This window comes from Sardina pilchardus, chromosome 15, assembly GCF_963854185.1.
Source record: "Sardina pilchardus chromosome 15, fSarPil1.1, whole genome shotgun sequence".
Classification (NCBI taxonomy): domain Eukaryota; kingdom Metazoa; phylum Chordata; class Actinopteri; order Clupeiformes; family Clupeidae; genus Sardina; species Sardina pilchardus.
The window spans coordinates 24249015-24264205 of NC_085008.1; the positions used below are offsets into that span (position 1 = coordinate 24249015).

Genomic DNA, 15191 nt, shown 5'->3' on the forward strand with positions numbered 1-15191 from the left:
ATTTTTGTTCAAAACTTGGACATGTGGTAAGCAGTTGCCTAAAGCTATTTTTTTTAATATAATTTTCTGAGCTCAACAAAATAGATCAGACCCATGTTTTCTGTAATGATAGACATTTTAAACCACTCTGCTGCAACATCTAATACGTTTTCTGTAGATTTTCAAACAATGGGCTACAGGGCACAATTAATTAAGCCAACAGAGGCAGTGGTCACTTTAATTTCACAACTTGGAGTGAACGGCATTACAAATAAGTTCACATGAACTGATGAATTCTTAATATAAGGATTCATTCCATATTCATGTCAGAAAAAGACGATATGTAGATATGGAGGCTTGAATCATCTTTATTGATCAGTTTGCAAAGGAAAGGGCTTTTCATTCATTCTCACTGCCTCACCATTCCCCAACACTGGGAGCAGTGTAGTATTGCCATGCACAATACCGCCATCAGAGGCAGGTGGAGTTCACTGCCTTGCTTAAGCATTAATGTAGTGGTCATCACATAAATTAACTTGAGCCTTACTCTGCCAAAGTCTTGAGATCAGATAGCAAACTACGTGTTTAGCTTAGGAAACAAGACCCGAGGTATTGGAATAACGAATGATCTGATAGTCGTTGGAAAATAAGTAAGAGTTTTACCTCAGATAAACATAGCAACAGTCAGGAACATAATTTTAGATGTTGATACAATCCTGATAAGTTTCTATATGAAATACCTGCCCCTACACAACCTGAAAACAATTAGCAGAGATAACAGGGCTTATAAATAACACTTGTTTAAAAAAAAAAGTCAGAGTCATCTGTTGAAATTGCATGTTGACATGAAAGCTAACCCTTAGAGACTACTAATAACTATAATGAAATGCTTTCAGTGGAGCTTTATAAAATTAACTGTCTTTATTTGTGGTTATCCAACACCGATAGTTTCAATCATTCTCTGAAATCTGCATCACATTAGATAACATTTTATTCACAATATTCACATGAAAACAGCATCCCTTACAACAAATAATTTATACAGGGAGCCTTCCGTACAATAATAAATGTGAGCAAAGCATTTGTTTCTTAGATAAATGGACATCAACTTGCAGTAGTGGGATGTTGAGATTATTTCACGGAATGGAAAACCTTGTGTGCCACCTGAAAAAAAGAGGAAATGTAAGAATATGTATTATAGTGTCACAACATATATTACAGAATGTGGTAAAATCAATGATACAGTTTTAAACAACAAAAGCTATTTCAGTGGCACTGAACAAAACTCCTCTTTTGGGGTCTCTTGATCTCTTGCAAGATACAAGATACTATCAAATTTCATATGAAGTCTTGAAGGCAATTTGATCTCATATTATAGCATGTGTAGCATTAGTTTGCACTTCTTGTCCCACATGGTTGAGCATCCCTGAGAAACTAATAACAAGTATGCCATAGCATCAGTGGCTTTAGAGGAGCCAGCATGTAGCATACAGAAATCAAACAAACGAGCAAAATCTAAAACCAAAAACGTTCATTAAACTGTACTTACACAGTGGTCACGGGCATGGAGGAAATCAAACAGTTCCTCTGTGCAGTCCTCCTCAGACGACCGTGAGCCCACCCTGTTTTCACATGCCTCCAGTCGTTCACGTGCGTGGACGCAGTGTGCAGTCTGCTCACATTTCTCCCTGACCGTGTCTAGGGGGTCCTGGTTAGATAAGGATAAAGGTTGAGAGTTCCACTCAGATGGCCCTAACAGGTGATTTCTTTACAAGGTCACTGGATGGCAATTTATAAGTCGAACACTTACCACCAAGTCTTCTTCTTCCTCTTCTTCCTCCTCCTCTTCTTCCTCCTTTTAACACAGAAATTAAAATAAAGAAGGAATATTATCATCTCCTATAGATGTTTACATCCAGCACAGGTAATTTGCAGTTACAGTAGAACCATTGACCTTCATGTTGGCACTTAATTATACTTGTACATCAGTGAACCAAGAGAGAGAGAACACTCTTGGTTCACTGAGAGAACACTGATCTATGAAACCAGCTTCTACATTTAACTTGTGGAACGCACAAGAATGTGACAGGCGTTCGCAGGTGAGAGCTAATAAGAACGATCTAGAAATGCTCCCACGGTAACCTCATCTTCAAGCAACATTTTAGCATTACAACTTATTTCAAACATTGAAGAATGAAGCAGCACTCTTTCGCCATCTTCTTCTTAACCTTCCTGCGATGGAAAACCATAAAGAGTAGGTCCCACATCGTATGCTAACGTCAGAGGATTATTCAAGAATTTCTAACGTTTTCACGAGGACATTGTAACCACCTAGCTGCTAGCTAGCTAGCTAACCAGCGATAGCTGCTTGGAGAAGTTAGACACCCGAGTATCCGACCTCATACTATTACTTCACATAGTAGCATTATTCACTGAAACTGAGTCACTGCGATGTCTTACTTGTTCTATGTTACTAAGATAACAGTGACAGAATAAAAAATATTTGCTGAATCCATGTCCATTATGTCTAGAAAATTCACCGACAACTAGCTATCTAGCTAACATTAGCCACCGTGATAGCAATGCTAATCAGGTTACGTTAGCTGGAATCCTCCAGTTTCTTAGTTAATCCGACCAAAGAATGGAAATAATGTAAACAAGAAATATGCAGCCACATAAATAAGGCAATCACATACATCGTCTGGGTCTCCATTCAAGATCATCTTCTCTTCATAGACCATGATTGCAGTTGTTGCGTCCCTAGATAACCCGACGAGACCAGAGTAGCCGCTGTTACGATGTGGCGAAGGACAGTGTGACACTTCTAGAGACGGAAATTCTTCTTCGCTCTAGTTTAGAAATGTAATGCAAGCTGCCACCTAGAGGCGTGGAATTCAAACAGGGCTGCTGCATGATTTAGGAGGTTGCCAGACATGACTTAAATAAGCCGTTTGGACCCAGACTAAACGGTGCAAATAAACGAAATAAACACCAATGCAGACTCTCCAGCTGATGATAGCCTACACGAGGCAACTCTTCAAACAATGTTACTGGGCAGTGTTCCTGAGTGTTGATGTTCTGGCATATTTCCATTGATCTTGGGAAACTTTTTTTCTTGAAAATGACCAAGATCATTCAATCTGAAACCATTGAACTAAGGAAGCACTAGGAAGAGGGATGCTGGGCGACTAGACAGGCTGGTAAGGAAGGCTGGCTCTGTTGTGGGAGCTGATCTGGAGTGCATCACTTCAGTATCAGACAAAAGGACCCTGAACAAGCTACACAGCATCCTGGACAATGACTGTCATCCACTCTACAGCATTATCATACAGCAGAAGAGCTTGATCAGCTGGAGACTACGCTCCATGACATGCACAACAGACAGACTGAGAAAGTCATTTGTACCCAGGGCCATACAACTGTACAATGCTTCACTGAAGGGAAAAGGAGAGTTGGACTTCTATGCATAGTATATCTGCACCTCCACCTATCTAACTGATTATGTGGTTGCCAGCCACTTTTAACTGAAATTGCCCAAATAGTTTCTCCATGAAACCATCACCTTCAGACAACAAACAAATAACCCATATCTCTAGGAAAACACAAACCTGAAGGCTTAGTAATCAATCACAAAACAAATACCTTCTGGTTTATTTCGTAAACAAAAATATTCTACAAAAAGTGGCCTCAAAAGATAATCCAACATCTTCTCAGATAATGTGATGTCTGCCTGTGAGCATGCCATTACTAAATTACTTTACCTGCTTGAATGTAGACTAAAGAATCAACCTTTAAATCCTTGACGGGAGAAAAAAAACTTTTGTAACCTTGTTAGGGTGGATAATAGAATACAAAAGACACATATCAAAATACAAAATATCTGACGTCTATTCATTTTTTCATTATCTGGCAACGTGTGAAACCGCTAGGACTTCCGCTGTCCAGCACCGCCCGCTAAACTTGCAGCGGACAGCAGCTGCTCTCTCTGAATACAACTTGCACGGTGTGACAATGGAGTGGACGGAACTTTCTCTTTCAGAAATGGATCCAACTTATATATCAGTGCTAGCCGCTACAGCAGGCGGTGGTGCTCTACTACTGTTCTTCATGAGATACTGCAACAGCCAGCGAATGAAACTTAAAATTCGCAAAGCCAGATCAAGACGAGATGCATCGCTCCAGCAAGCAGAGCTGGCGGTGCAGCAGAACAGTACCACAGTAAGGGATGATTTGTGCTTTTCTTAGAGCTGTCAGAATCATTATAACAAATGCAGTAGGCCTAGTCGATGACTCTGTAACCTTAGTTGTCTCCCAGAGGACAGTGTTCATGTGTATGCTGCTGCCTAGTTCCTAGGTAACCTGTTGGTAGGTTGCATTAGGATTAGAACATGGATGAATCTCAAGGTTTGTTTTTGCTTCTGCCTGAGGAGCTAAATCTACTTCATTCTTGTGGAATATCACCTCAATGAACTGTGTGTGTGTGTGTGTGTGTGTGTGTGTGTGTGTGTGTGTGTGTGCGTGTGTGTGTTTGCGTGCGTGTTTGCGTGCGTGTAATATTTCTTTCTGCTTTCTAGTGCCCTCAGAAATCTGGTGCTGAAAATTCACATATCGTCTCCCTGTCTATGGCAGAATTGACAAAAAGACTGCAAGAAGGTTCTTTGAGCCCACATGAAGTTCTCCATGCATATATGGAAAAGGTAATGCATTATTGATGATCTTTTGTTGTCTTTACATTACTCTTTAGAATTCCCATAAAGTGTTGTTATAATTCTTGCATAGTGGCCTACATAGTTTGTTAGGCACATAGCCTTCACCTGGCACATTGCTTATGTTTGTGTTTGGTGTGATTGCTTCCCAACTTTGACCCCCTTCCATATAATTTGCCAAACATTAACTCAAAAATCCTCTTCATTGGTATTGTATTACTTAAGACACAGGGATATTTCACAAGTTGTTTTCTTCAGCCAATACATGTCAGTGTTCAGTAATAAAGTGCTTGCTGTACTTTGATTCCCAGGCGCTGGAGGTGAATAAGAGACTGAATTGTGCCACAGATTTTCTACTGGAGAGCAAACAACAATTATTGAACATAGAGAACTGCAAAGGTGGCCTTCTTTATGGCGTCCCTGTCAGTATTAAAGATAACGTGGGATATAAGGTATGTTGTTACCAAAAAAACAAGACAGTTCAACATGACAGTTGAAAGCATATTTGCATGTAGGGGCCTCTTAACAGACCTGTTTTTCCAGAACTAGGTGTAGATGGAGTAGAAACTCCACTAAGCCCCTGATGAATAGATTTTTTTTTTTTGCACAAGCATTTCTAGCATTTCTGTTGTTCTGATAATACCAAGATTGGGCTTCAAAGCTGAGATCCGACAACCAATACTGCACAAAACCACAATAGACTCGTGAAAAAGTTTATAGGTTTTCAATGGTTAGCAATGAATGATGGCACTTTTCTTTCATCAAGTCCAGCTACTCATCAATGTCTGTCTTTAACTGTCCATTTATGTCCATCATTGTCCGTCACCAGTCATTTAAAGCATGTGAATGCACCATGACAGGTATCCAGATGTAAACATGACACTATGCTATGAGGCTGTAGAATTGCGGTCCTGGAAATCAATGACCCTAAAATGATCTATCTTTCCAATCTATCCATTATCCTCACATCAACCCTGTATCAGCAGTCTCCTACAATAGCTCTGCTTCGCAGCGCAGCTCAAAATGGATTGCCTAGCAAATTGTCCGTGCCTAGAAAAATCTGGGTGCTACTGACCTCTGGAGTACAAAAAGTGTTTATCTTCACTGATGCATGTTCTGCTGTTTATCTTCTCCAGTGTTACAGAGAAAAAAGAAGCAGAATATGGAGTGACTGTTTAGCGGGCATGAGGATGGATAAAAAAATGTTAAAATATATCCATTGGATCCATCCTACTTTACATTAAACAACATTTTTGTTATTTTGAAAAGGCCAGATGTCAAAATCAGAATTGCACTGTTAATATCTTCATTAAATATCAAGCATGCTCTAATGTCCATAATGTGTCTTTGGCCAGGGCCATGACTCTACTTGTGGAGTGCTTTGTAAGGTGGATAACCCTGTTGAGGATGACTGTGTGGTGGTCAAAGTGCTGAAAAGACAAGGAGCAATTCCCTTTGTCAAGACCAACATCCCTCAAGGCCTTCTCAAGTAGGTCATTGTCACAAGAAGGAGTCCATGTTTTTTTTTTTTTAATATATAATTCTTGTTCACAATGTAAATACTAAATATTGTGGTTAGAATTACAGTTTTATTTTTTTTAGAATAATGATGAATCCTTGAATTTGTGACCACTCAACCCTGGAAGGACTGATTATAATAGATTAACATTATTTTTCTGTCCTCTTTAACGCTATTCTCTCCTTTTTTTTAATTGATGGCTACAGTGATGTTGTCAAATGAAGTTTAAAAGTTATGTATTATTTCTTGAGCAGTATGTAATTATGTGACCTGAAGATTTTGTAACACCGTCTTTCTCAATCTTCAGTCCTCTCTACTGTAATTGCTATATTGCCTGCTATAATCTAGAAACCTTTATGCTTTGTGTGCTTGTGTTTTGGGGGAGGGGTGGGTGGTGGGTATGCATACAAATGTACCTTTGTATACTTTTTTATAACTCTCCCAAATGTACTGTACAAAGGAGTGTTTGTACAAGGACCTGTTTCTGCGAAACAAGACAGTACATTACAATAAATTAATGTATGGATATCTTTGTTTCAGCTATGACTGCAGTAATCCATTGTTTGGGCAGAGCCTTAACCCCTGTAACCTTAAGAAGACTACCGGTGGCTCCTCTGGTGGGGAGGGGGCACTCATTGGAGGGGGCGGCTCCATCCTGGGAATCGGGACGGACATCGGAGGAAGTATCCGCATCCCTGCTTCCTTCTGTGGGATATGTGGCCTCAAGCCAACATCGAACAGAATCAGGTGGGAGTCTTTTTCTGTTTGGAGATTCATGAGTACTGTTGGAGCCCTTTTCAGTTTCCAAAATCCTGCCTCCCCATTCTGTTTCACAACTACCTCCAGATTTGCAATTTAATGGGGTTTTTTTTGGTAACTTGAAGGTATCTACATAAGACTGATAAGAGTGACAGACTTTAACTGTCAGACAACTGTCCATGGCAGTGTCACGTCACTCTTATTTATATACCTTCAAGTAAAGTGTAACTGTTTTTTGTTTGGTCCGTTCTTCATAAGATAAGTTAGAGAATGTACACGTTTATGAGCTAGCTAGATGTGTACTAGTGTGAGTTAGTGCATCATTGTTCCTGAGTATGGTAATTGAGTGCATGTGTTTTAGCTCACATGCTTATGACATTGTCAATGAGGGAAGGCATAAGGCTTTTATTGTTTTGTGTGATTGTCATGTAATTCCAATTTATTATCTGTTGTGCAGTCTACGCGGCCTAGGTTCCGTCTGCCGTGGACAGAAATCAGGTCAGTTTGTACACAATCGCCTAAACCCAAGTTTATGGTCATTTGGTAGAGAGACTTACAAAAGTGACTCCCAGTCACTCTGCAAAATGTATTCACCAACATGCACAATAGAATCCAGCATTAAATCCAGATTGCATACAAAAAAAAAAATGGCAAACATGCAATAGCAGTTTTCTATGGATAACACGTCCAGCCATACAACCAGGCCACATGTATAGCTTTCTAACCACCTATTTATGCTTATGCTAGTGCTGTCTGCCATTGGGCCTATGGCCAGGGACGTTGACAGTCTGGCCCTGTGCATGAAGGCTTTGCTGTGTGAGGACATGTTTGTCCTGGACCCCACTGTGCCACCCATGCCCTTTAATGAGAAGGTACTGCTCTGAACAGAACCAGTGGAGCCCCCCTTAATGGTTCTCAGTCACGGGGTTTGGGGTATTGGGGTATTTAGGGCATTGGGGGTAATTGGGGCAGTTATTGATGTTCTTTGCATCCATATGATTTGCTTATTATTATAATGTCTGTGTCTGATTTTATGTATACTCTCAAAACTAATGTGTTGGAAACAACACAAAATGTGTTGTCCCTATCTGGACACAGAGATGTGTTAAAAAACAAGGCAAGTTGTGTTATTTTCTACACATATTGTGCAACCAAAAAAAAAAAGCAATGTGGTGGAAACAGCACAATCTGTGTTGTCCCTCCCTATATGGAAATATGTTGCAATGCAAGTTGCGTTGTTCTCAACACATTTGTTGTAAAAGTGTACTTGCTGCCTTACCTGCTTTCACAACACAAGATTGCATACAGCATCATGCTTAGCCTGTAGCTTATCTGCAATAGCATTAACATGTTATAGATATTCTTTTATCTTTTGCATCCAACTGAAGTCGTTGTCCTGGTGTCTTCTAGGTGTACTTAAGCACTAAACGGCTTCGGATTGGCTACTATGAGAATGATGGCTACCTCATGCCCTCGCCCAGTATGAAGCGGGGCTTTAGGGAGACTAAGGAGATGCTGGAGAGAGCAGGCCACACGGTATGTCTCACAGTCAGCAGGGCACCCTACCATAAGTGTCCCCCCCCCCCCCCTCTCTCTCTCTCTCTCTCTCTCTCTCTCTCTCTCTCTCTCTCTCTCTCTCTCTCTCTCTCTCTCTCTCTCTCTCTCTCTCTCTCTCTCTCTCTCTCTTTCTCTCTCTTTCTTTCTTTCTTTCTCTCTCTCTCTCTAATGTCCTCTAAAGATTCATAAAGGAGTCATCCTTGGTCTGTTATTAGAAATACTGTATGAAGTTCAACTCCAAACCCACTCATCTGATGGACACATGATTGTACACTGTTTATTGACTGTGGTTTTACTGCTTTCACATGCTGTGGAATTCATTATCCATCATAAGTTCTGAGAAATAGTGAATTGACCTAGTGGATGATGAGTCAAAAGGGTTGGTTGTTGAGTCAGGGTAACTTTGACTACAACTCATGATAGTTACTGTCATCTTACAGAGATACTGTGTAGACTGATTGAAATGAGGTGGATTCCCATAAATGTTTACCACTCTGTATTTGTTTGTATTCAAATCCATGCTGTATGCAATAAGGTTGCAGCTAGCAAGATGGCTACTCACCTACTTAAAACATTTGTTTAGTTAACTGGTCAAAAGGAGTGGCTTTGCTCCTGTTTAGTAGCTTGTCATGTAAAGACAGATGTAAACAAGTGTTTCTTTATTTGCAATCCTTAATCTATGAATGGGCACTTACACCACTCTCGTCTCTCTTCAGTTTGTGCCGTTCACTCCCCCACGAATTGTCTATGCTATGCATGAGTTGGTGGTGAAAGGCATTCTTGCAGATGGAGCTGAGACACTGCTCCGTAGTGTGTGAGTACCACATTGTGCAATATTGACCTATACTCTATTTTGTTGTGTCTTTTCTTATGAGATGACCGTGTGTTTTACCTAAATGATTGGGCTCATGGGATTATGGGTCATTATTGCAGGAAAGATGGACCTGTTGACCCATGTTTGCAGCCCCAGCTCATTCCATACCGTCTGCCACGCTGGCTGAAGAAAACCTTGTCAGTCGTCCTCCGGCCAATTGTAAGTTAGATCTTGTGCATGTTCTAGTTGAGTGGTGGTTAGCTTGATCAGCCACAACATGTGAAACTTTTGGCTAAGTTTCACATTTTGTGGTTGATCCAGAAAACTACCAGTCAGCTATAAACCATGGTTGCAACCAAGTGCAATTTCATATTAATTCATTTTAAAAGGTAATTTGTCTGTGCAATTTTGCTTGCAAAGAAGTAAGTAGCCCCATTTAGATGGACAGTTTTTTTGTCATTCCAATTAAACTATTATGAATTAAAATTCCAGTAATTTGCTTAGATGGAGTAAATTCTGATCTGATCAGGTGCTGACAAATGCTGAAGAATCTTTGATCAGAATAGCCATTGCTGCTTTGATTTTACTTGAGAAGCTAATAACAGCGGACAACCCAATTGGCCATATACATGGCTGTTCAAACAGAATAAGAACGGAATGCACCACCCCCGCCATTCTGATCGAAATTCCAATTGGATCGGCAGTTTTATTCCGATCAGTGTGTTTAAATATGTCTCTTTTTGATTGAGCCATTATTCCGATTCTAATCGGATGAAAAGTATCCATGTAAATCCACCTAGTGCTCATAGGAATTGTAAGCTATTAAAATGAACTGAACCAAAACAAAAAAATTGGCTCAATTTGTAAGTACAAAAATGAAATGTCATCTGTATAATTTGTTTCTTTCCTTTAGTTCCCTCGCATTGCCGCCAGCGTGGGTGGCACGGCTGGAGTCAGGTGTGTGATTTTGTCTCTGCCTTGCACTTGTTCTTAGAGTCAGGTCGTTCACAGTCAGGTCTAATCTTTGACGTCTCTGTTCCTAAAGCTCTGTAGCGGATCTGTGGAGGCAACACACCGCTGTTGAGGTAAAAGGATGCATTGTTTTTACACCATCACAGTGGTGCTACCTCCATGATCACATTTGTTTCTAAAATCAGGTCAAAGTCAGGTCAGCTGATTTTTGGTTTTGTCAAAGAGCTGAGTCTGTATGTCCTGCGCTTCCAGGATTACAGCCATGAGTTCATGTCTGAATGGCGGAGACTGAAGATGGACGTGCTGCTCACTCCAATGCTGGGGCCAGCTTATAACTTCAACTACTGCGGAAAGCTCACCAGTACGGCCAATGCTCCCCCTCTCACTTCTCCAGTAGATCCTATTTTTTTAATATCAGTCTAACAGCTTGACATGCCAGCTGTGTTTTATTTAATTTCCTTATCTTGCTTGAGAGATTAGCATTCCTTGTGTGACCGGATCACTGCAACACGCAGGCCAAAGACAAGCATATTTACCCACCAGGCTTTCATGCCATACATTGATCATTTGCCCAGCAACGGCATGCACTCAGTCTTGCATTTCTCCACCGTAGTACGGTTACCTATTGGTGACCCTTTATGGTAATGATTTGGAGGTGCCACAGAAGCAAGTGATTGAGAAATGTCCATAATGTTCTCTTTCTCTTCTGTTCCAAAACCTTTTTTGTCAGGTGTCCATTATTATTACACCTTATTACACCGCTGTTGAATGTCCCTGAACAATAACACAGGGGATTTAGAACATATTTAGAACATATTTAGAACTTATTTTTCTGTTTATAATTGAAATCTTTGTCCTGCTGTGTACCTGCTGTCTGCTTTGTCTCAGGTGCTCTCTCCTACACGATGCTGTATAATGTTCTGAATTTCCCCGCGGGAGTGGTGCCAGTGTCCATGGTAACGGCAGATGACGAGGCCCAGCTGGAGAGCCACAAGGGCAACTTTGGGGACCCATTTGACAAGTTCTTTGTCAAGGTTGGTTTTAGGGGGGTGGAATGGGGACACAAATGTGCTATGTTTACACAGAAGTCTATGCCAGCTCTAATGAATCCAACAATTATGGGTGCCATCATGGGACATACACAAAACTTAGATTAGAAGCCTTGCCAAATATTAACCTACTAATTGTTTCAATTAATTCAATTTAATTTGTTGCACACCAGGTTTTGAATTAATGTCAGTACTGCAGATTATCTGGTGTTCATTGTGATAATACACAAGGGAAGTAAAGACACTACCACTTATAGCCACCAGGTGGCAACACATCCCCAGTGGTTTCAACCCAGTGTTCTGCCCCTCAGAGTCCCTATTCAGTCTAGATTTCTCTGGTATCAGATATCGGAGTTTTTTTGACATGATGAAATGATATGATGACTTTCTGTGTGTGTGTGTGTGTGTGTGTGTGTGTGTGTGTGTGCGTGCGTGTGTTTGTAGGCTGTGAGAGATGCCGTAGGACTTCCAGTTGCGGTGCAGTGTGTGGCTCTCCCCTGGCAAGAGGAACTCTGTCTTCGCTTCATGAGAGAGGTGGAACAGCTAGTTAAAGAGAAAGGGAAGTGAGGTCACTCCACTGCAGCTTTAGTGCCTTATAGAAGACTCACACTGAATCCATGTTTACTTTGCACTCCGTAAATTTAGACTGGTATAAGCTCTAGATGAAAGAAGAAGAAGTGGTCAGTATGAGAGCTGGACCGTATGTAAATAAGACCTGTCACTTTACAATGATGCATTTCACGTTATATTTATACTAAAATTATTTCTTTATCAAAGCATTGTTTTTAAGAGTTTAAGCGTTTGAAAATGAACTATTACATTTTTCCTGACATTGATACCTCGCATAAAGCACATTGTATAGCACTCTGTTTCATTCCGAATGATTTTACTCCTGCTGTAGGGCAGGATTTTAAAGACAGTATCATGTGATTTTTCACATTTTGACTGAATTCAGAAAACATTTCTCATGCCAGGAGATTTTATTTCAATTTAAACAGTGAGCAGATAGATCCTACAATACTTTCAGATGTGATGCTTTAAATATTTAAATTGCAGCATCAGTTAAGCTATCATTTGGTTGATAGGCCTATGGCTGCTAATCTAGTGGTTGCCAGGGATTAAAAAAAAGACCTCTGTAATTCAGCTAATTGAATTTAATTTAATTCACAGTGAACTAATAAATGCAATAAGTGGTCAAATAAGATAAGTGTCATAATTACAATCATACACTTTACTATCTTTGTGTTCATATACTAGTGTTTTGTCTGTCTTTTTTGTATATTCACAATGGGGTTGAGAGGGGAGGGGGGGTCATACAACTTAATTCGACATAAATTGATGTTTTCTAAATAGTTTCCTCCGTCCTCCTGTTCATTGTGAAGCTATTCATTTATCGCTGGCGCTTTCATAAGAGATGATGTCTTATTTTCCTCACTCTCCCCCCCCTCTTTAGCGCCTCTCGTACGCTAGGCTACTTGTCTGCCTGACACACAGTCAATGGAGCGTGAATAGGTATACTAATATTAACAGGAGCAATTGTGTTCCTCAGTGTCGTAATGATAAGAGGAAGGCAGGGCTCCACCTCCCGAGCTCCGGTTGGAAAAAACGAAAACGAGCCGCACGCCGTTCGCTCTGACTCGCCGCCGGTGGCGGCGGGCGGAGCGAGCGAGTGAGCGAGCGTTCGAGCGTTCGCGCGGGCGTGTATTACGGCGGGGCGGACGGGCGAGAATAGGATATTTTTTCCCCCGCCTCGCGCTCCTCGCTCTTTCATTTCCGTGCCACAGATGAGTGGAGATCATTTGCAGCGCCCTTCTGAGTGATTACTGTAGCGCTGGCAGGGCCGCTGTGCCGCTGCAGCTGTTTAGAGATGCCATAGTTGGACTTAATGACACATAGCTTACAGTGGCGAGCCCAGTTTGCCATGCCGGCATCTAGTGATTACCCTGGCATATTGTAAATATGTGTTTCCGTTGGGTTTTACATAAATTTACATTTTTTCCTCAACTCCCATGGGATGGGAGACCATTAAGGGCAAAGTGTTTTTTTTTTTCCTGCTATCATTGTTTTTGCACTCTCTCTTTTCCCGGCTCCTATGTGCCGCGATATTAGCCAAGATGGCCTATTCTATATGCCACTTTCAGCAAGGTGGAATAGACTCGAGTTTATTATCAAAATTACTGTTATTACTGCTATATCAGTATTACAAATAGTTTAAGCGCATAGAGAATGGAAAATGTTTGGGTGGCAGGAGGGGTGGGAGTGGGAGTTAGAGCTAATTGCAGGCCTGTTGGTCTGAAAATACCATGGTGTTTGCAAATAATCATCATTGTGTATGACACACACACACACACACACACACACACACACACACACACAAACTCAGCGGTTCCTCTGTGAGCTGTTCGCTAATTGAGATCCATTTATCCTGATAGGATGGTAAATTAAGCAGAATTATGGAATTCTAATGAGTTTAAAAGAGGTCTAAACGGTTTATAGCAGCATGATTCTATTGAGAAATATCTGACTTAATTTTTTGTTGAAGAGCTAACATGATGATTTCCACAAGATTAAAACCTGATTCACAGGATCAAACACCTCATGTTGAGTGCGTTTAGGTATGCAACAAATCTGAGTAGGTATTCCAGGTACCCTACTGGAGAATCTTGTAGAACGTTCTAGGGTCTAGTGTCTTGAAGAACCTGTCTAAACTATAGATCTTTTTTTTTATAATCGGGACTTGGTGACCCCATTTATCATTCCTGTGACCCCATTTAACATGCCTCATCTGACGAGAGCAGTTTGCTTGTGTGTATTGCGGTAAAAGTTCCAGGATGTCTTAACCGAGTTGACCGAGTCAGCAGATGCACCTGCTGGATCCACAAGATAGACATCACGCCGGCAGCTCTGTCAATGTAACGTCTCATTAATAAAAGACCAGGAGCCTCCATTCGCTCCCACCTCGGGACATAAGATAAGGCACTTTAAAAGCCATCGCAAGGCACTCACAGCCGACTTGCGAGCAACCACATAAAGGAAGATATCCCCTCAACTAAACTAGGATCATTCTCTCTTAATGTGTCATTTTAGGGGCCACGGAGCCACCAGGTCCTAATGGTTGAAGGTAATAACGTTTGTCACAGCAAGACTCCTGCCTCCCCAGATGATAAAAGTGACATTTCCTCCCTGATGCATCCGAGAAGCCACTTTCAGGAGGACATCAGGGAGAGAAAACACTGGCAGCTTTGGAAAATCTGCTCCATTTCACCTGCCATTACACCTCGATGGAGGAGAAAGAGGGAAGAGAGAGAGAGAAAGCAAGAGAGAGAGAGTTTGTAATGGGAGGATGGGAGAAGGTAAGAGATGGGGGTCTGTTCTTCAAGCAGCAGAATGAAGACATGGCGCCTGTTCAATCCAGAGATTAAGAGAGCGCTGATACAGGGACCCAGGCATACCCACACAAACTGTGCTACGTCCTCCTCGCAGCAGACTTTGCAGCTGTGCGTGTGTGTGTGTGTGTGTGTGTGTATGTTGTGTGTGTGTGTGTGTGTGTGTGTGAGTGTGTGAGAGAGTTTGCTCACGCATCAAAGTCTGTCTGTGTATGGCAGGATTAGGCGATAAAATGATGATTTCGGAGATTCCGTGACTCAACAATTCCCTCATCCAGGTTTTGCCGAGGCTTCCGCGTCTCTTTATCCTTCCCAATGAAAAGCGCACCCTCTGGACAAGTCCCCCACACCCCTGCAAGACTTCTGCGCTTCTTCGCTCTCTTTTGTGGACCCCCCCTCCCCTCCCCGGTCACCCCCCCCCACCCCCTCTCTCTCGTCACCGCGTCACCA

At 41.5% G+C, this 15191-nt stretch overlaps 2 protein-coding genes across 2 annotated transcripts; one reads left to right on the plus strand and one right to left on the minus strand.

Moving 5' to 3' along the window:
- Positions 1–875: 875 nt before the first annotated feature.
- Positions 876–2826, minus strand: LOC134102586 (cytochrome b-c1 complex subunit 6, mitochondrial). Its single transcript, XM_062556736.1, has 4 exons — positions 2676–2826; positions 1790–1834; positions 1529–1687; positions 876–1143 (listed from the first exon to the last, which is right to left on the minus strand). Exons 1-4 carry the CDS (start codon positions 2718–2720, stop codon positions 1111–1113), a joined length of 282 nt encoding a protein of 93 aa, XP_062412720.1. The 5' UTR covers positions 2721–2826; the 3' UTR covers positions 876–1110.
- Positions 2827–3928: 1102 nt separating this feature from the next.
- Positions 3929–12219, plus strand: faah (fatty acid amide hydrolase). Its single transcript, XM_062555862.1, has 15 exons — positions 3929–4197; positions 4563–4676; positions 4997–5137; positions 6041–6174; positions 6745–6951; positions 7421–7461; positions 7711–7835; positions 8374–8499; positions 9237–9334; positions 9454–9553; positions 10248–10291; positions 10380–10419; positions 10559–10667; positions 11195–11340; positions 11800–12219. The coding sequence occupies exons 1-15, from the start codon at positions 3991–3993 to the stop codon at positions 11920–11922; spliced, it is 1755 nt and encodes a 584-aa protein (XP_062411846.1). The 5' UTR covers positions 3929–3990; the 3' UTR covers positions 11923–12219.
- The last annotated feature ends 2972 nt before the right edge of the window (positions 12220–15191 follow it).

Coding starts and splice junctions, on each gene's coding strand:
- LOC134102586 (XM_062556736.1), bottom strand. CDS start 2,720: ATGGTCTATGAAGAGAAGATGATCTTGAATGGAGACCCAGACGAT. Junction 1,688..1,789: donor AGGAAGAAGAAGACTTGGTG/GTAAGTGTTCGA, acceptor TTATCTAACCAG/GACCCCCTAGACACGGTCAG. Junction 1,144..1,528: donor TCCATGCCCGTGACCACTGT/GTAAGTACAGTT, acceptor TCTTTTTTTCAG/GTGGCACACAAGGTTTTCCA.
- faah (XM_062555862.1), top strand. CDS start 3,991: ATGGAGTGGACGGAACTTTCTCTTTCAGAAATGGATCCAACTTATATA. Junction 8,500..9,236: donor TGGAGAGAGCAGGCCACACG/GTATGTCTCACA, acceptor GTCTCTCTTCAG/TTTGTGCCGTTCACTCCCCC. Junction 9,335..9,453: donor GAGACACTGCTCCGTAGTGT/GTGAGTACCACA, acceptor TCATTATTGCAG/GAAAGATGGACCTGTTGACC.